General features: G+C 43.7%; 1 protein-coding gene across 2 annotated transcripts; it reads left to right on the top strand.

Annotated features, from left to right (window-relative positions):
- The first annotated feature begins 44 nt into the window (after positions 1 to 44).
- Positions 45 to 20,030, top strand: LOC133949098 (rapamycin-insensitive companion of mTOR-like). 2 transcript variants are annotated; one of them, XM_062383290.1, is made up of 37 exons: positions 45 to 105; positions 231 to 278; positions 1,694 to 1,791; positions 4,438 to 4,502; positions 4,747 to 4,878; positions 5,081 to 5,144; positions 5,632 to 5,758; positions 5,888 to 6,057; positions 6,380 to 6,447; positions 6,894 to 6,961; positions 7,055 to 7,137; positions 7,645 to 7,732; positions 7,948 to 8,038; positions 8,187 to 8,253; positions 8,394 to 8,474; positions 8,713 to 8,813; positions 8,987 to 9,152; positions 10,112 to 10,213; positions 10,301 to 10,347; positions 10,442 to 10,577; positions 10,696 to 10,895; positions 10,994 to 11,120; positions 11,553 to 11,717; positions 12,180 to 12,256; positions 12,444 to 12,522; positions 12,645 to 12,754; positions 12,853 to 12,940; positions 13,075 to 13,167; positions 13,249 to 13,355; positions 13,598 to 13,827; positions 13,983 to 15,090; positions 16,444 to 16,703; positions 16,804 to 17,010; positions 17,117 to 17,269; positions 17,863 to 17,986; positions 18,086 to 18,224; positions 18,306 to 20,030. In XM_062383290.1, exons 1-37 carry the CDS (start codon positions 57 to 59, stop codon positions 18,384 to 18,386), a joined length of 5,199 nt encoding a protein of 1,732 aa, XP_062239274.1. In that variant the 5' UTR covers positions 45 to 56; the 3' UTR covers positions 18,387 to 20,030. The 2 variants fall into 2 exon arrangements, with proteins under 2 accessions (XP_062239274.1, XP_062239266.1); XM_062383282.1 differs by having other exon boundaries at positions 16,396 to 16,703.
- Positions 20,031 to 20,495: the final 465 nt, after the last annotated feature.

Genomic DNA, 20,495 nt, shown 5'->3' with positions numbered 1-20,495 from the left:
TCTATTTTCTCGCGAGAAGCCGCGAAGTTTCCGGTGTTGTGTATGTTCCTGGAAACATGGCGGCCAGCTTCCGCGGCCGTCCTATCCGGAGTCTTCGGATGCGAGGTAAGCATTAAAAGCTCGACTGGGCGGCATGTGTGATATCGGCATATTGTGAAAGAAGATGTTCCCGAGCATGTGATGAGCCGGGCGGGATCCCTGACCATTTGGCCGCTGTGTGTTTCTGACAGGTCGGAATGACAGCGGGGAGGAGAACGTACCGCTGGATCTGACCAGAGGTAAGCATCATCACCCTGAGAGCGATTATTGTTCAAGATGGATGAGGCGCGTTTGTGCGAGCTATGGCGCCGGGGAGTGAAAACCTGGTTCCCGGGGGCTCATGTCCCATCAGTGATGCTGTTCACTCCCCCCTCTCGGTTTAGTTTAGCCTGCTATACCATAATAACAGGCGGCTGCGAGCTAACTGACTAGCCGGGTTAGCATGAGCTAGCTGCCACAGCTAAGCAGCCATGGCGACGGTGTGTTGTTTTGGTTCGTGCCAGTGGACAAAACGGGCTCGTATCAAGCCGGACAGGCACAAGCGCTGCAGCAATGCTGAGGGTGTAGCTAGCTGCAGGACAGGGTGTGTTTAGCTGAGCAGGGTGTTTTTTCTTCGAGTTGTTCTCTGATACATCTGCTCAGTTATTCTCCTGCAGCAGCAGCAGCAGCAGCACTGTGCACCACCCAGCAATCCCTGTGTCACAACCAACACTGGTTTCACTACTGCACTGCAAACCAGCGTTAATCAGCATCTCAAATGTCAGATGAATAAACAGTCACAGTGTCTCATCGACATGGGGGATGAGGTGGAGGGGCATTCAATCCGCTGTTTCTTCATGGAGTCGCAAAGCATGCTGTGTGTAAGATATTGGACCTCAATGCTTAACTTCAGGTCTGGGTAACAGATCATAAAATGTTGGAGTTGTGTGCACTCCTAATCCTAAAGTGTGTCTGCACCCACGACTTTCAAGGTCATCAAACTTGAAATCCTGATGTTAAGACCATGACAAATGTTTTTTTGTCCTATCTATCCCAAAGGACGGCTATTGCACATGCAGATCATTGCTGCATTAGTCTCTGGAGCTCCGGCAATGTCTGATACAGTTAGGCAATATAATATGCTACCACAAGTTCTGCAGACAATGCTCGTCAGTGTTTGTATGATTCCATCCAATCTATCACAGATCTAGTGTTTGTTTTTCTTATGGACAAAAATAACATTTGTACATTTTGTACTAATTTAAATTCAGTGTGTATTTTAATGTGTCTGCTGTATCTGAATCTGCCTCAGCGCTTGGCTAACATTGGTAACTGAAGAGAAAATATTGTATACAATTTGTTAAGCTGATGTTTTGTTGGTTTCTGCAGCATTTATCTGTTTGCTTAAATATAGTGTCTAGATGTTCTTTCCTTTGTTTTTACACAGTCGCTGAAAGGAACTGAAAATGAAAAAAAAAAGCATACTTCCCTGCTCAAGTCTAGCTTTCACAGTCTGGACCTTGTTTAGACTGTACATATTCATTTAGTTTGACCAGCTATACCAACTTCCTTCCTGCAATATATCAACTACAGTTCATTGACTGTTATTGTGGCAATATGGTGTAATATAAAGTTTGTCTTGGTTACATTGTGTTTCCTTTTTGTTCTCCTGCAGAGCCGTCAGAAAACTTCCGTGAAATCCTCCAAAATGTGGCCAAATCACACGGAGTCAGTAACATGCGAAAACTGGGCCACCTGAACAACTTCATAAAGGTAACTCTCACATTATGACGTTTTTACTCCAGTGTTTTATTTATTACTTTATACACTCCTGACTACACAGATAATTATTGAGGGTGCACTTGCAAAGATCCAACCTTTCAAGACTTGTGACCCACTCTTTGTAAAGATGGACTTCCCCTCCTCTGTCATGTCACCACTGACCTCTCCTTGATCTTCTCCTCTTGGGTGTTGCTGCCACTAGGCCTTGCTGTGTCTTGTCATTGTAATGCTGACAGTGACTGTAGCAGGAGCTCTAGGGATGGTGAAACACCCCTGACTTAATGTGCTTCAAGAGCTGCACCCTGACTTTGAAACTTGAGATGCTTAATGTCTGGTTATTATTTTTATGAACCTGGCTTAGACACTGTCAAACTTTATTATATTTTCTATTGTTGATGGTAAAAGTGAAGGTCTTCCAGTACAAACAAATGTTGTGCTTCTAAATCTCTTAAATGTCAATGGGACCAACTAAATTGTGTTGAGTTAAACTGAAACACAAAACAAGTTTGACACAAAACAAGTGATCGCGGATAGCTACGAGATTTATTGGGCTTTGTGTGTCCCACTTATCAGTAATCGATGGCCAGGGTGCACAGATGTATTGTTTGCAAAAAAAGAAGAGGGAATAAGAGATTTGGTTGATTTTCTATTCGTTTAGTGCTTTGCTGCAGATAGAGGTTCAGATGGTGTTTTTAGTCTTTTTATTTGTGTGGACAAGTGATGTACTAGTGCGCTCTGCATATAAGAATAGTCTTGAGCCCTCTTGTAAGTGTGTACAGGAATAACATTGTGTACAAAAGTACTTGCAACGCTGAAAGCTAAGTTTGAAAGAAAATGTTGTTTTCGTTCACCGTCTTGTTGTTGAGAAAATGTCCAATTCACCAACCTTGGGCACCAGATGTGTAAACGTTTGCTGATTTGCACTGAGCCACCCGCGGTCGTAAACCACCCATGACTGTGTGTCATGGACATGTTTTGTCCAACTGTTGGTGGCCGTGCAGCCAGTTTGTGCTGGCCTTCAGAAAACCTGTGCAGCTGGCAGTGCATTCGACTGGAAGTGTGAGGCTGAGATGTGCGTCTGTAATCCGTACACCTAACTCCCTTGTTTACAACTGACAGGAGGGTAATAGTCATGACGTGTGTGTATACGTCTGTTCGAGCACCATGCCCCTGATGCCTTATATGGGTTCCAGGACAGCGAGGGTGACCTAATCCCCCCCGAGAGTGTCACATGCCCCTCGCCCCATCTCCTCTCCCCCTTCCTGCCTGGACTCTGACATCACAGCTGGTTTAAAACAACCCCTTACTTACCATGCCCCTGTTCACCCATCCTGTTCCATCTCCCCTTGCTCTGTGGTTTGTAATGAACGAGAGAAAAGAGGATTACTTTCAGCTTCAAGACACGATTCACACATAAATTACCCGTTTGGTTTACTCATCGGCTCCTCTGCTGCTGCTGCTGCTGTGTCACTATAGGTGTATGTAACCTGCACTTTTGTGACCACTGCCTGGGCGCCTCAGGGTGCTCAAAAATGATTTTCTGAGGATCCCTGACCCTTACTAATTGCTTTGTGTGTATGATGGCCTTTCTTAACTGTGCTTTTGTAAGCATTCGCCTCCCAGATAATAGTTGTTCGATATGAACTGCTTTACTTATTATGTTCATTATGGACATAGTATTTTGTGTACATATAATTTGAATGTTTTATACACCAGCAGTGTTTTGGCCCTGGTTAATTATTGAGGAACTTTGGTGAAGGAGCTGGAGTCGGCTTGGTAGGGTACACAAAACCGAAACAAATAGTCGGGTTGAACGCGGAGGTATACAAAGACGTTTTGAGACATGAACGCAGGTGAATTTTTTGGGTCTGGACTTTCTCTGGTGTTTGCCTTTCTCACATGAGCAACGCAGCAGAAGGCTCCTCGCTCAGACGCGTTCACAACAGCACAGAATTCTCCGGAATGTTCTTGTGAGGGGTGATGCAGCTTGCACAGGCAGAATGAAATTTACAAATTTCTCTGTGGAGATGTTTACGACACATCGTCACCAGCATCGCCCCTCATCACCAAAATATCTCTTGACAGCTTTGTCCGGGTCTGTCGTTGCGTATGCTTTTTAAAATACTGATTTAGTTTTTATCTGTCGCGCCCACAGAGGTTTTACTAGGGGGCTTACTAGACAGTCTAGAGGCTCTCGCATTGAGATCAGTGCCTGTCTGAAAGCAGCTCAAAATAATCATTCAACCTGTATCTTACTTCCTGTTCTCACCCTCTTGTTTTATTCCTCAAACATATACAAGCGCATGTACTCATAAACAACAAATGCTGGTGATAAATCCTGCGCCAACCACACGACCTGTGTTGTCCCAATGCTTCTGTGATTGTAACTACCACCAGTGAAACCATAAGATTATCCATTCACAATTGTGTGTTTGTTTTTTCTTTGACTCAAACATTGTTTAATGGTGAGTGTATAAAGGGAAGGATTGAGACTCTGAACTCTCATCTTAATATAACAATGTTCCATTGTGCCACCATTATGCCTGTGCTAGGATTACTCTGATCCAAAAGATCACGTTAAATGCAGTCCGTTTATAGACCCAAAAAATGATGTCTTGTTCTGTCTCTGTGTTACAGCTGCTATGCAGCATTGGTTACCGTGAAGAGAACTTTGGGTTTACACACGAAGAAATCATCGTTTGGTAAGTTTGTCAGAGACACTTTATCAGTAGTTTCATGTTTTTTCAGCATGTGCTCTTTTTCCAGGTCATAAGCCAAGTAAAACCCTTAGTTAGCAAGGACCGGTGATTAATATACATCAGAGCTTTTTAATTTGAAAAGGCCTTTTAAATCCATTATGCATATGAAATATTTCAGGAAATAAATCAAGTTTGTAAAGTATATTAATTCTGTAGCCATGTCCATTTTCAAATTTTTCACCCAAAGTCTGCGACTAGCTCTACTGAATGAGGCCAAGGAAGTGCGTGCAGCAGGGTTGCGGGCGCTCCGCTACCTCATTAGAGACACCGCCGTGCTGCAGAAGGTCCTCAGACTACAGGTGGACTACTTAATAGCCAGGTGAGATTCTGTTTTGACCAGTCAAATGGAAACAGCTGGGCACATTCTGATGATGTGGGTTCATAACAGATATTTCTGCAATTTGCATGGTCCTTTAGAAGTGCTATGCTTCAATCGTTGACAGGTTTATTTTTCTCTCACTAGCTGGCTGTGTTGAAACGAGAAGGCCATGATTAATGGTGCCTCTGTGTTCTTGTTTCAGATGCATTGACATCCAGCAGAGCAATGAGGGCGAGAGAACTCAGGCTCTGAGACTCGTTCGAAAGGTAAGATATATATATATAGAACACAGCATTATTATTTTTGTATTTCCATTCCTCTGCAGCCAATTAATTGTATATTCAGCGTCACTCACTAGGAGTTAGCCCTCTGCGCTCAACATCAGCTTCAGTGCCAGCACAAAGTGCCACCAGAAAGATCCTTGGGCTAGCAGCAGTGTCAAAGTGTGGACACTTGGTACGAGTCTGCGGGCGAGGTTATTTATAGCTCTTTCTGTAGTTTACTGTAAACCTTCCTCACACACACACATTGAGTCAGGCTCTGGTTTCAGTAGAGGAATACTTTGCCATACAAGTAGTAATATTACCCCTGTGTTCATTACATATAGCCTGGCCTCTTAAATCTATTTCCCCATCACTTACTACGTTGATACTCTTAGAAAAAAAGGCCATAGAGACATTGAAAAAAATGTATGCATCTATTTGTCCAGCCTTGTTAATGACTCATTTTTCTCTCCTCTCCCTCTTCCTGTAGATTATCACTGTCAATGCAATGTTGTTCCCCACGTCTATCACAAACTCTCTAATTGCTATCGGCACGGATGGACTCCAGGAGAGAGACCGCATGGTCCGCGCGGCCATCGCCATCGTATGTGAGCTCGGTGAGTGCCCGGCCTCAGAAAGTCACTCTGTTCATGGACAGAAATCAACCCTGTGAAAAACCTCATTTGTGATTAAGAAGGAGACAAAGCGACTAATATTTCTTTGTTGCTGACTAATTCCACTCGCAGCCCTGAAGAACCCAGAGGTGGTGGCCAAACGAGGCGGCCTCAGCACCATCCTGAAGAGTGTGATCGATTGTCAGTTGAGTCGCATCAACGAAGCACTGATCACCACCATTCTCCATCTTCTCAACCACCCACGTACCCGCCAGTACGTACGGGTGGACGTCGAGCTGGAGGTATGCACAGATATGAAATTCAGAGTCCGCTGCCGTTCATAAATGAGCCAGTGTGCCGCAGGATTGACATCAGGTTGTACGTCTCTTTCCCATGGAGCTTAGAGTAATCGATTACAACGTTTCTCTAAAGCCTCATTGTCTGTAAACGGGCACCTGGGACAGAAGCGTCTCATGATTGTAGTCATTAGAGCCACCGGGGTGTCATATGAGATCTATAGCTAGGTCATTATTACTGCAAGATGTTTGGTGGGTTAATAACCCTTAATAGGTCTGTTATATGTTGTACTCATCCATCTTTTGTGTATGTGTTTCTGTCCTCCAGCAAATCCTCGCCCCTTTCACAGATTTTCACTACCGGCACAACGCAGACACGACTGAAGGGCAACTCAAGTGAGTGTGTGCGGCAGGGAGTATGAAGAGTTTAACTGTTACATCAGGAAAACAATATAGATAGTGTTCTGACATTTCCCTCTGTTTAGAGTTTGCTCCGTTTCTATATTGGTAACACCATGCGTCGAGAAAGTTGAGGGCTTGTATAGTGTTTTTATGATATGACCCTTGTTTTAAGGGCTTTTTGACTCCACAGTGACATGCCCCCAGGATTTGAAGCAACTCTCCTTTAAGTTCCTCTTGAAGTTTTGTCTTTACATAAAAAGATCTTTTATTGATTCCTTTTTTATTTTTTTATTTTTACGTCTTTCAAGTTTTACATTGAGGGTATAGTTTGAGCCTTGGTGAAAGGTTTTTCAGTGCTCTGTGCAAAGAGAGATCATAATGATGTTGTACGGTGGAACATGGTGCCTTGTTTATTAATATGCGTGTTTTCATGTTCTCAGGGAGGACAGAGAGGCCCGTTTCTTGTCGAGTAGGATGGCCATAGTGGCAGCCTTTCGCTCCTGGTCTGGTAAGGGCTAAGACATAGTTACATTGTTTGATAAGTAATGTGTTTTCATTTTAAGGGTATCATGAGTTACAAGTGTCTCTTTCTGTGACTCAGGGATTATCAACCTATGCAAGGCTGGAAATTCTGGTATCCAGTCTTTAATTGGCTTACTTTGCATACCAAATATGGAAGTTAGGGTGAGTATTGACACAGCTACATTCCAAATATTTACAGAAAATGTCTGAAAGAACAAGGAAGTTAGCAGTTATAAATGTGGATAGCTCTTGTGTTCCTTCCCTAGCATCCAACACCTCACTGACGTGCAAATCTCCTGTCTGTAAAATGTCTGCCCATTAGGTCTTCGTTTTACTGTAGCTGTAGTAAGATGAAGAACCATAGCAGCTCTCATTAGTTTTGGTTCCAGTCAGGGTATTAACAGAGTCAGTTATCTGAGTCATATATATTATCTGATTTAAGATATATGTCAGATAAGATATATGACTAAAGCAAAGTCCGTAGCTTCCATTAACATTTTATTGAACCGCATCCCCTAATTTCCCCTAAGTCTTTATGGGTCCTCGTGCTTCAGTTTCTGTCACAGGGTTTGCGCTTTTATATATATGTAATTTTTTTAAGTGTTTTATTTGTGAACGACTTATTAACAACATTTATGTATCTGATTGCTTCATTGTGATCTCCCACAGAAAGGCTTGTTGGAGGTGTTATATGAGATATTCAGGCTCCCTGTGCCCATTGTAACTGAAGACTTTACAGAAGGTCTTCTAAGTGTTGGTGAGGACATTTTTTTGTAACTTGAGAATTCATTTTAATATCCACAGTATCTCGGTATGTGCTACTTTGGTTGTTTTGCAGCCACATAGCCAAACTGTAATTTCTTTGGCTATGTGACCCTGCATAGTCATGGCAAAAAGCTTTCTAGTTTTTAGACCCCTAATATTTACGTTCACATTATACTATAAGTTATCTCTTCTCTTATTTGTCCTCAGACCCTGCCAGGTTCCAGGACACCTGGAGACTGTCTGATGGGTTTGTTGCTGCTGAGGCCAAAGTCGTCCTGCCCCATCGGGCCCGCTCCAGGTGAGAGAGAACAACATGGAGTCAACCCCTGGGTTGTGTGTCCAAATGTCCTGTAAACCTATGTCCCTTCTTTTCTCATTCACATTTTTGGCCATCATTCAAGAATTAATCTGCTAATAAATTAATCTGTCATGCTTTGCTTCATTAGGCCTGATCTGATGGACAACTACCTAGGATTTGTTCTGTCTGCCTTCATCTCCAGTGGGCTGTTAGAGGTGAGTCAAGGAGAATCGTACACCTTGGTTTCTCTGATTGGATTGTGTAACGATTTGACACCGCATGTTTGATTTACCATTCTACACAGCAGCATTAAAGCGTGCATGTGTCTTTTCTTTCCCTTTCTTTGGCTCTGTAGGGTATTGTTGAAGTTGTGACCAGTAGCGATGACCTGCTCGCTATCAGAGCTACCATCCTGTTGGGAGAACTTCTGCACATGGTAATTAAGAAAGTGGGGAAATAATATGCGGCATAATTAGGAGAACTGTTATAGAACATTATTTTTCCCATTGCGTTCTCACAAACTGCAAAAGTCCTAAATGTTTCCTCTTCTGTGTCACTGTAAATTAAACAGAGATATTTTTCATTTGAACAGCTGCCCGCTACGACTGAGTTACTGTGATTCTAATTCAAAATGCATCTCGGCTCTTTCTTCCACCCCCTTCTCTCATGTTTAGGCGAACACCATCCTTCCTCATTCCCACAGTCACCACCTGCACTGCCTTCCCACCCTTATCAACATGGCAGCCTCCTTTGACATCCCCCAGGAGAAACGACTGTGAGGACACACTGTCACACCCACACGTCTCCTTTTCCTCACAAATAAAAGCACATTTTCTCACTATTCTAACTGTGAATCCAATACACTTCCACAAATCAATTATAATTAACATAATCCCAAATACTCGGGAAGCTGAATTAAATCGCTATTATCAATTGTGTATTTTTCAGTCGAGCGAGTGCAGCTGTCAACAATCTGAAGCGTTTCCATGAGATGAAGAAGAAAGGTTTGAAACCACACAGTCTGTACCTGGACCACATCATTCGCAAGTCGGTGTCGTCAAATAGCCGCAGAGAGTCCCACTCGCGTGTCCACAGGGATATCTACATTATTAAGGTAAAGACAAACACACTTCTCACAATCTACATTCAATATTTAGACGTCCCCTGTGTAACATCATCATATATAGTTTGTTAAGAGGAGTACTTTTTTGTTTATATGCTTATTTGCCATCCTACTCTGAGCAGATATCAATTTCATCTCTTTGTGTTCACTACAAACATTTGGGTTGTGTTTAGTTTAGCTTCGCACAAATACTGAAGAAGGGGAAACGGGTACATAAGTATTCTTCACAAATGAATAATAAACTAGGTTGTGTCTCACTTTGTATAATGTCATACTCATACTTGCAATTTTGAGTACCGTACTGAAGTTTTTTTTTACAGAAAAATATGACAACATGCATACATTGCACAATATGTCCCAGTATGATACTTTCAAAGCAGTCAAAAAGTGAAACCCTCAATGGTCCCCATCCAAGTTATGTTGTAGAAGGGGAGAGACAACAGATGTATTTTCACATTTGCTGCCAATGAAGGAAAACAGGTTGTCAATTTTAATCTCCACGCCACTTGAAAGAAAGTATAACGTTCATTTTTAAGTCAAGTCGTCAAAGCAGCTGGTATTTTGGTGACAGTTATGGTCGTGTGTTGTAATCGTCATTTTTGGCGGAATGGATAACAACTGTGTTTGAAGCCTGTCAGAGTTCACACACTGAGCCGGTGTCTGATTTGAAAAGCATTTGTTTCACCTGAAAAATGGTTGAATTTCCAAGTTGTTTTTTTATTCCAAGAATACCCCGAATGTTCTTTGGGTGTAAGATTGTGTAACGTTGCTTAAATATGTGAGATACAATGTAAGAATGAGGTGCAACAGATTTTGAGTTATACGTAACGCCTATAAGAAAGTTAGGTTTCTTTATTGAATAAATGAATTAGTTTTTCACAAGGGAAAGAATTGCCATATAATATGTAAAACCAATTCAACTGGTATGTGTCCCTATTTCAATGTTTCAGGACACAGAAGATGCACTTATGCTGAACCTGAGAGACAGTCACATTCTCAACCACAAGCACAACCTGGAGTGGAACTGGCTGCTTATTGCCACCATCCTGAAGGTCAGGCTGTTCTCATGAAGCACCACAAACTCCATTGTGAACATTTTTTCCCTGTCTTATATTAAAATGTTTGTTTTTCTCTCCCAGTGGCCAAATGTGAACCTCAGGAACAACAAAGATGAACACATGCACAAGTGAGACCCCTTCATATCCGCCAAAGCCCCATTGCAGCATGGTCAAAATTTTTACGTGCTTATCTGACAAATTGTATTCAATTTGTTTGAACAGGTTTGTGCGGAGGCTGCTTTACTTTTATAAGCCCAGTAGTAAATTGTATGCAGGACTGGCACTGGATCACGTGAAGGCCAGACAACTCACTGTGGTTGGTTGTCAGTTTGTTGAGTTCCTCATGGACTCAGATGAGGTGAGAGAAATGTGCACAAAGTCACAAACCTTATATTCCTGTTTTACCTTTGGTCATTTTCTAATTTGCCACCTTCCCTCTGTCCTCTCTTCTCCCCTCTTCTTCCTCTTGTCACCAGGATGGCCAGGGTTACCTGGAGGAGCTGGTGAAGGACATGGTGTCGTGGCTCTCCTCGTCCTCAGGACTGAAGCCTGAGCGCTGTCTGCAGAGTAACGGCCTGCTCACCACACTCAGCCAACACTATTTCCTCTTCCTGGGGACGCTCTCTGCCCACCCACAGGGAGTCAAGCTGCTTGAGAAGTGTGGCCTGTTTCAGTGGTGAGTAAACAGAAAAACCTGTTCCAGGCCCATGAACCCACCACAACGACGCATTGGATTGAGGACCTGCTAACAACTCGTCCGATTTGTACTTGCAGCCTGCTGAATCTCTGCTCTGTGAAGAACCAGGACGCTGTGCTCAAACTTGCTGTAACCACACTGGACTACAGCAGAGACGGTCTGGCTAGAGTGATCCTCTCCAAGATCCTCACTGCTGCTACTGATGTGAGACAGCCACAGGAACACGACTCACACAAACATAAAAATACCTTCTGAAACGTGCAATTACCTTGCATTCATCTGTGTCCAAGTAACTGAAGCTATGTTGAGCTAGACTTTGCAACTGCAGATCATGCAGAAAAAGTAGAGCAAATACCACCTAGGATAAACCTTAATATTTGATAAAAATGCCCTACTACTTAATGTGAAAGGAAGTGGCAGAAGAAAGCTTCCCAATCAACAGGATCTAAGCTAAGTTTACTGGGTTCTTCTCTTGCCTACTCCTTTGCCAAGTGTGATGCAAACCAGTTCACAGTTTTTTTATGGAATCATGTTTCCAAACAAAAAACCACCAGACAAACGCATAAAACATAATCTCCTTGGCTTCAATAACAATGCCCCTTCCTCTTCCCACAATGCCTCTGGTCTCACGAGCAGACGTGTAGGCTGTATGGCACCAAACACCTCCGTGTGCTTCTGCGTGCGGGCGTGGAGTTCTTCAGTAGCTGGGGCATGGAGCTACTGGTCACGCAGCTTCATGACCACAGCAAAGCCGTGTCCATGGAGGCCCTGGACATCCTGGATGAGGCGTGTGAGGACAAGGTGACGTGAATCACTCACTGACTACAGTCAACACAGTAGAGCTGTTAACTCTGCTGTGCAGCTCACATGTGAGAGAGAGCATTAGAAGCTGAATGAATGTAAAGCAGAGCATTGCAGCAACACTGTGTAACGTTACTGAGCAACAGCGCCCTCTGGAGCTACTAGTGTTTAATTCTGCTGGGCTCCATGACTAAGTGATGAAGTGGTTTTAATGTAGAGAAGATCAAAGCGGCTCCACTATCTCTATTCCAAGTCATTGATCCACCAAACTAACTTGTGCTGTTGTGCCTTAAGTTACCACAGAAACAAAGATTTAACTTGTTCCATTGATATTGTAAGAGGCAGAGAAAATATGGATTTACATGGAATTGAGCTGTGGCTGTTTTTCTCCTCTGTTTACATGGTTCTGTAGTGTGTTTATGCTTCCTGCTGTCTGACTTGCTGTATTGTGCTGCTTCACAGGCCAACCTTCATGCGTTAATCCAGCTAAAACCAGCTCTGTCCCACCTGGGAGATAAAGGCCTCCTGCTGCTCCTCAGGTGAGTTTTATACAGATTGTAACCCCCCCCCCCCCCCCAGTTCACATAAAAGGCTGCTCACTTCCCACTGAGGTTTGGGTTAGGATGGAAGCCTTGGTTGTAAATTCCTCTAAACCTAAATTGATTTGTTTTATCATCCAACAGATTTTACGTCTTTAAATACCCTGTGCATCTTGTGTCTGTTTAGGTTCTTGTCCATTCCTAAAGGTTTCTCCTACCTCAATGAGAGGGGTTATGTGAGCAAGCAGCTGGATAAATGGCAGAAGGTATTAACAGCATAATCCATTTAATAATAGTTTTTAAATTCATCTGCTTCTAAATCCTGATAAGACCACAAGCTAACAGAAGACTGTTTAACTCTGTGACCCACATGTCATATGGATTGCAGGAATACAACCTTAAGTATGTGGACCTGATAGAGGAGCAGCTCAACGAAGCACTTACCACGTACCGCAAACCTGTTGATGGAGACAACTACGTCAGACGCAGCAACCAAAGGTGAGACCCTTGACTCTTAAATACTGTCGGTATAATCTGACAAACCCCCGGGGGTGCTTTGCAAACAGTAGTATTCTAACTTTTCGGGTTGTCTCCAGGTTACAAAGACCAAATGTCTATCTTCCTGTGCACTTGTACGGACAGCTGGTCCATGATAAGACAGGCTGTCATCTTTTGGAGGTTCAGGTAATTACTTGTTTATCGGTTCAACATCACACAGCTTCCATTTCTCGTTTTCAATTTCCCATATTAGTTTTTCTGGGAGCGAGTGGTTTGTCCAGATGCAGCTTGTCTTTGTTCTTACCCTCTGTCTTTTGCAGAGTGTGGTTCCTGACCTCAGCTACACAGTTCGCTCCCCGATGCTGGACACCTGGGAGGGAATTAAACAGCTGAAGGCTGCTCTGTGGGCACTGGTGAGGAACACTTTCACTGTCAACTTGATATTGAGAGTTACAAAGAGATGGTTCTGATGGTGTGTGTTGTTTTCCCTGCAGGGCAATATTGGCTCTTCAAACTGGGGTCTGAATCTCCTGCAGGAGGAGAATGTTATTCCTGACATCCTCGCATTGGCTCAGCACTGTGAGGTGCTCTCAGTACGAGGGTAAGCTGATCCTATTTTTAGTTTTTTACCACTTTTCACTATAAAATACCCAGATTTGACTATTTAATGTCAATCATTTTGAACAGACACTTTTAAAAAATAAGCAGGACACTTGTGTTTTTTGCTGAATTATAGATGCAAATCATTTCACAGTTAACCTTAAAGATCTTTTCAACAAAACAGACAAGTGGTAAATACAGCACACCATCGTATTTTCACTAACAGTCCTCTCCTGTCCACAGCACCTGTGTTTATGTTCTGGGCGTCATATCCAAGACCCGGCAGGGCTGTGATGTGCTGAAGCATTACGGCTGGGACACGGTCAGACACAGTCGCAGGACGTTGTGGCCCGTCACTCCAGACGAGGTCGACACTCACTTAACCTCTGAACTTTCCTCAGTGCCAAGCACGCTCAGTCTGAACTCTGAATCCACCAGCTCGCGCCACAACAGCGAGAGCGAGTCTCAGCCAAGTATGTAGGATTTCGAGAACATTTTGAGAGAGTCTTAATCATTTGTTACATAATGCTCCACCACAATAGTAATCTGGTATTTTTGATGGCAGTTACGCCAGACATTATCTTTTTCGCCTCCCGCTCTGGTTTTGATCAACTCTTTGTGCTTTCAGACATGTACATACTGGAGGATGACAAGTGTGATGTTCTGGACCAGTCAGATGAGCCCTTCCATCTTCACCCCAAACCCATCAAGGACCGCAGCCCCTTCACAATCCTGGCCTCCACACGCTTTGTTCGCACCCGTTTCCTCAACTCCCTGCCCCTTCCCAGCAAGAAGCTGCGCTCCACCAGCGACCCCAAGACCCCGTCAGGCTCTCGTACCCCTACTGAGCTCAAGACAGGGAGTATGAGGCGTAACAGGACAGTGACCGAACCCTCAGTGTACAGCCCAAACCAGGGGGATGTCTTCACCCCTGTGTTTAATGGCAGAGGAATGCCAAAGAGTCCCACAGTGAGTCTGGAGACGTCCTTTGTTGGTACCAGGGGCGGCTCCGAGGAGCACCTTGTGGATGGAAGGCTGACAAGGGGAGGAGGCTCAGGCCTTGGACTAAGTGGTCTAGGAGGGCAAGGGGCTGTGGAGCACCCCAGTCGTGAGCGGGAGCAGAGCAGCCGAGAGCGTCTGGCAGGAGGGGATGGTGGCTCCTCCTCTAGTGGAGGCAACGTAGGAGGGGGCGGAGGAGGTGGTGGTGGAGGTACTCAGTTTAAAAGCCGCAGTCAGAGCTTTAACACGGACACCACAACCAGCGGCATCAGCTCCATGAGCTCCAGCCCCTCTAGGGAGACCGTTGGAAACCCTGAGCATCCCGAACCTGAACCAGACTCTTCTGACTGTGTGAGCCTCAACACGGTGGTGTCTGCCAAGACTGTCAAAACACTCTCCTCCCTCACACCCCAGGCTCAGACCAACCATATTTCAATGTCGAAGTCGTCCACTGTCTCTCTGGTACCGCCCGGCTCCTCGCACACACTCCCTCGCCGAGCTCAATCTCTCAAGTCTCCTTCAGTCGCCACCATCAAGAGTTTGGCTGACTGTAGCTTCATGTACACCAGCCCAAGAGACGCGCTGGGCTACGCTACGTTGAAGAGGCTTCAGCAGCAGAGGATACACCCATCTTTGTCTCACAGTGAAGCCTTGGCTTCGCCGGCCAAAGACGTACTCTTCACCGACACCATCACTATGAAGACAGGCAGCCTGGACTCCAGATTAACACCTCGCAGGTAAATCATAGTGACAGGGATTGAACGACGGAAAACTAACACTGCAGCTTTCATTTTGTTTACATGAATATATTTTCTTCCTTTTTTTAACAATCTGTTTTTCTTTGCAACATAAAAATGTAATCTCATGTCCCAGTAACAACTCAACTAGCCTCCTCCGTTCAGCTTAAGCAGCTCTGTGCCTGAGGTAGATTTTTGATTTGTGCCCGCCTTAGCAATGACAGATGTGATAATGTGTTTTTTGTGCACCTTCTGCTATGTCTGTCAGAATATCAGACAGACGGCTCACCTGTCCAGAACCCAGCGTCTTAAACCCGTACCGCAGGCTGTCCAGAACACTCGCACCGTGGTGGGTGGAGAGGCCCAGTGTCCTCCTGAGTAGACAAATAGCTTCTAGCACCGATCTAGAACAATTATGTCCTCGTTGCTTTTAGTTTAGTTGCAACTATGACTCCTTGCCTGCAGTTGTTTTACAGTTGATTTGACTCCCGTAGCCCTGTAGTGTGACCTGTGTAGATTGGTCAGTTGCTGGTTGTTCCTGCCTCTAGGAGCTGTGAGTCTTCTTAGAAGTAAACAGCGCAAAGGTAGAGATACTTGCCACTATATAGATATTATAGTAGAGGTACCAGCTTTTCACTCCTACTGTATATTAAACTCTCTTCACATTCACTGTCTATTTTACACATATGAGTTGTTTAATTATAACATAGAAATATAGGTGATGGATCATCAGTGTTCCAGTGTCGACATTGTTTTTATATTATGTGTCTTGAACATTATCTGTCCTGCCTATGAGAGGCTTATAAGACCTCATTATTTAGAAGAAAAAAAAGAACAAGGAGCCAGAGTGCAACATAAATAGCTATTAAAAAAATCCTGAACCATTTTCCAAGATTCAGCAATTCATACAAATTAAAAGCTTGAACCAATGAATGTTTAGTCAAACGATTAAGCTATGGTTAATAGCTTAATTAAGCTATGGTTAATAGTGCCAATTAACCTTCATATACATTTTAGTCTCTTACTGGATATGTTTCTTTTTCATTTGGAAGCTACGGACAAGTGGTTATTTGTGGTTATTGGGTACTTCGGTGTATTTTAAAGTTTTTCTATGCCTGAAGACTTTATCACACTTGGATGTCCTGTGCTGTGAGTGTATCTGTAGCTGCCGCCCTCATAACATGCTGGCATTAGAGCCTGTTAGGATCCCGACGTCCTTCGCACTGTCTGCTCACTGAGTCTCTGTCTCTGTGCTTTTATCCAACATTTTTTTCACTTACTCCCCACGTTCCTTTTCTGTCCCAGTCTCTCCCCCCGGATCCTCTCACGTACCTCTCCTCTTGCCCTACCTAGGTTCCTGAAAGCGCTGAGCTTTGCCTCTCTGGATAAAGAGGAGCTGCTCAGCCCCATCAACCAAAGCACCCTGCACCGCTGCTCTTCAGTGCGCTCTATGGTATCTGGCATCACCTATGGGTGCAACGATGACTACATTGGCCTCGCACTGCCCATGGACATCAATGATATGTTCCACATCAGAGACTTAGCTTACTTTCAGCAGAGGATCAGCCCACCGTCTGAAGAGCGTAAACGCTTCCTCTTTGGCGATGGAGATGGTAAATACAACTTCTTGTATAATCAAATGACAACATATGATTTTGAATCGGACTGGTGGATTGTGTTCCTTTGTGCTCACCATGGTTCTTCCCTCTGCAGGTGACCGCCCGGCTATCCCACTACTGAAGCAGCAGTTCAGTATCTCTGAGCTGATAGTGTGTCGAGGTGACACCCAGAACCACACGGTGGGCTTAGACGAGACGGGACTGCAGGATCACTCCGAAGAGAACTGCCTGTACTGTGTGGGAGCCATTGTCCTCGGGTACCCGCCACAGCCACAGTTCAACAGCACACAGCCTTGCACAGGTGAGCCTCCCCCCCACACACATGCAAACACACTCAGTCAGTCATGGACATACTTTAAAGTCAGTACAGAAAATAAAAGATGCTCCGTTTGTTTCCCCTCTGACAGACTATGTCGACTTTCCGTCATGGGGAGGCAAGAGCGGCCATCGTCTGGAGGTGATGCCTCAGTCCAAGTTCTCTGGTGTGTCAGGCTGCAGCGATGCTGCAGTGTCACAAGGCTCCATCTGTAGCACGCCCACACCTGCTGACGTTGTCCTCGGTAAGAATCACCACAACATGTAGGATATCATCTGAAATACCAAAACAACCCTTAAACTAATTACTGTATTGTTACTTTATCATTTTAATAATTGTATTACGTTGCATTTACCACCATATTAAATTCCGCCTCACTTTTACTACCACATGATTAAAATGTGTGAATGAAGTATGAACAGGAAATACTTCTGAGTCAGATCCACCTTTCAGTCCCATTCTTTGTTTGTTTGCCCTTTATTTGACAAGGAAAGCTTCCATTCTATTAGTCCAGGTTAAAGTAGACAATGAGCGACACCATCAGAAGACAGATGACCCAAAAATGAGCCAGTGTGACCCTGTGTGGCTAAAATACAACCAGTGCTTTGTATTTGATTGAAGTATAAAAGAAGTAGCTCAGAGCATCTGTCGCTGTCTGTGCTTGATGGTAAATTAAAGAAAATTATAATGTAGGAAAGGTAATACAGAGGGTTTGGAAGCACAAAGCTCCAGATGGAATAAGGGAAATATTTTTAAAGCAGTTGCACAGCTTTACAGTTAATGTATTTTTTATTTATTGGTGTATATTGAGTATTTATTGATTTATGTGTCTCTCAGGCGGAAAGGGGATATCAGAGGACGGCCCCGCCTCCCGTGTCTTGCTGAGGAAGGAGGTTCTCCGCCTCATCATCAACCTCAGCTCCTCTGTGGGAACCAAAGGCCACGAAACAGGACTACTGACGTAAAGCCCCACTTATTTTACATTTTTTAGATGCATGTTTATTTGCCGAACAAAAGAAGTTGTTTTTAAAGATGTGTTAAATCCCCTCTGTTTCTCTAGGATAAAGGAGAAGTTTCCGTATGCGTTTGACGACATCTGCCTGTACTCCGAGGTGTCTCACCTCCTGGCCCACTGCATGTTTCGCTTGACCTCAAGACGTTTCATACAGGAGCTCTTCCAGGATGTGCAATTCATGCCAGTGAGAAAATAAACCAACCCCCATCCCATTCTGAATCTCTACATGTATCCCATATATTCCAACATGTTTCCTCTTTTCCAGATGTACGAGGAAGCCGAGGCAATCCTGACGAAGCTACCAAAACCTGTCGAAGAGGACGATCCCCCTCCTGCAGAATCCTGATCACCCTTCCCTTTCGTGTTCCTTGCACAGCCCCGGTCCTGCCACCCTACAAACATCGAACGAATGCGAGACTGAGAGAAATTAAGTTATGGCTCAAAGGATGGGGAAACGTTTGGCGTGTTTCTGTTGCTCAAAACAGAGTTCCATAGCCAAGGACATCAAGGAAGTGATCACCACTCACCTTTCTTCTAGCTAAATCAAGCTGGGAAACGGACATCCGTATCTGTAAACTAGGTTTAACCTGACATGCCTAATGCTGTCTCAGACTTTATTTTCTTCTTTTAACAGGATCAAGGGGGAGCAGTTTAACCAAATACTGTTTTCACATGGGTTGGCAATCTTGGGCAACATTCAATAATCAGAAAACATAATGCTTAAGGACAAGCTGAATCATTAAGATTCACATTGTGTTCAAAACAGAAGAAAAAAAGAAAATGAAATAATTCTACCAACATTTTATCTCTTTCCAGAGGTGGTGTTTTTTCTGTAATGAAATGAATAAGGCATGTTGTTGTGTCTAACCAGTGATTCCTCGGACCTGCGTTCTTTTCTCCTTAACGAAACAAAACACTACAGAGGAATCCTGTTGTTTTAAAAAAACGTATCTGGAGCCTTCCTGGCTCATATCCCACCCTGACCTGTGATCTGTTCTAGCCAGGTAGGCTCTTTGGCTTCTCTCACCTCAACGCTTCCTACAACCCTGTAGCCTCTCATCAGCACAGGCCGCTAATTCCTTTTCTATTTCTTGTATCTCAGACAATCAAACATCACTAGTATCATATTTGCATAAGCTCTATATATGCCACCCTTACTCGGTACATGAGAATAGCATGTAATTTAATGATAGTTTATGCCATCCTTTACTTCTGTAGGACCTTTAATGTATTTTCTTCAGCCATTGCATTATAAGTGAGCTTCTCAGGAAGCCGCTGGTCTTGTGCTCCGTCGTACAAGTTATCTGTAGAATGATTGATTACAGATTTAGTACCAAGCTCTGCTCAGACATTTGCAGAACCTGCATAAGCCCAGCAGCTCTACCCGACTCTGCCTTCTTACCTCTTTGCTTCACCTCCACTGCATGTGCAACAAGCATGGCAAAGTTGTAACGTCACCGTAACGCGTTTCTCGCTTAACTTTATAAATAGGTTGCCATTACATGCTGCCATCACATTGTAGGAATATAACGACCCCCTGAATCTGTTTCCACAACGCAATATCACTGTCTGTCATTGGCTAAGAAGGGGGAGGGGGTGTGTGTGCTGACTAAAGGATTTTTAAAAGGTTTCCAGGGAAACAGGGATCTCTGTTTCCATTGGCTTGTTTTTGCTATAATGCTGCTACAAAAATGGACTCGTAGAGAGATGATTCATAGATCAGCTGAGTGATGTCAGATCAGATCTATTTATTATATGTCTGTACCATAGAGTGAGCTCAACCAGAGAAGAAAAAAAGTTATTTATATTTTTTCCTCAAGACTGTATTATAATTTAAAAAGATTTTGTTTTCTTTTTTTTTTTGTTGCCTGAATCGTGGTTTCCCTTGTATAATGTGTACAGTATGTCTTTGGGACATTGATGACCTAAAGAAACATACAATCCTATCAAAGGGATGCATTGTTAATAAAACTAAATTTGAAATACCCAACACGTTTGACATATTTCTTTTTTCTCATTCTTTCATTTGTAACTGTTTTCCTCTTCTTTGTTGAGGATGTCATGAGCCCCTTTTGTCTGGAAACGCAGAAATATTATGATTCTGCAGAAACCTTCCTGTTTGGAATGGTTGAAGATGTTTAGAGGTTTTTAGAATGGAATTACTTCTGCAATAGGATAATTGACTCGCAGTGAGAAGATTCTTTCAGAGTGGAGCTTTAATGTTCTCCCTGTGTCTTTGAGAGTTTTCTCCGAATACTCTGGCTTCATCCCACAGTCCAAACACATGCAGATTGGGCCTAGGTTGATTGGAACTCTAAATTGACCAAGGTTGTGAATGGCAGTGAGAATGCCATTCCTGTGGTGTCCTCGGCTCCAGCTCGTATACAGTAAAAAGCACAAAGCTCTGTCAACTCATAGATTTAACGTTAGTATTTACTACTCACAATGTTCTGGG

This window comes from Platichthys flesus, chromosome 3, assembly GCF_949316205.1.
Source record: "Platichthys flesus chromosome 3, fPlaFle2.1, whole genome shotgun sequence".
In the NCBI taxonomy this organism is placed as follows: Eukaryota; Metazoa; Chordata; class Actinopteri; order Pleuronectiformes; family Pleuronectidae; genus Platichthys; species Platichthys flesus.
This window is presented reverse-complemented; position numbering and strand designations above follow the sequence as displayed.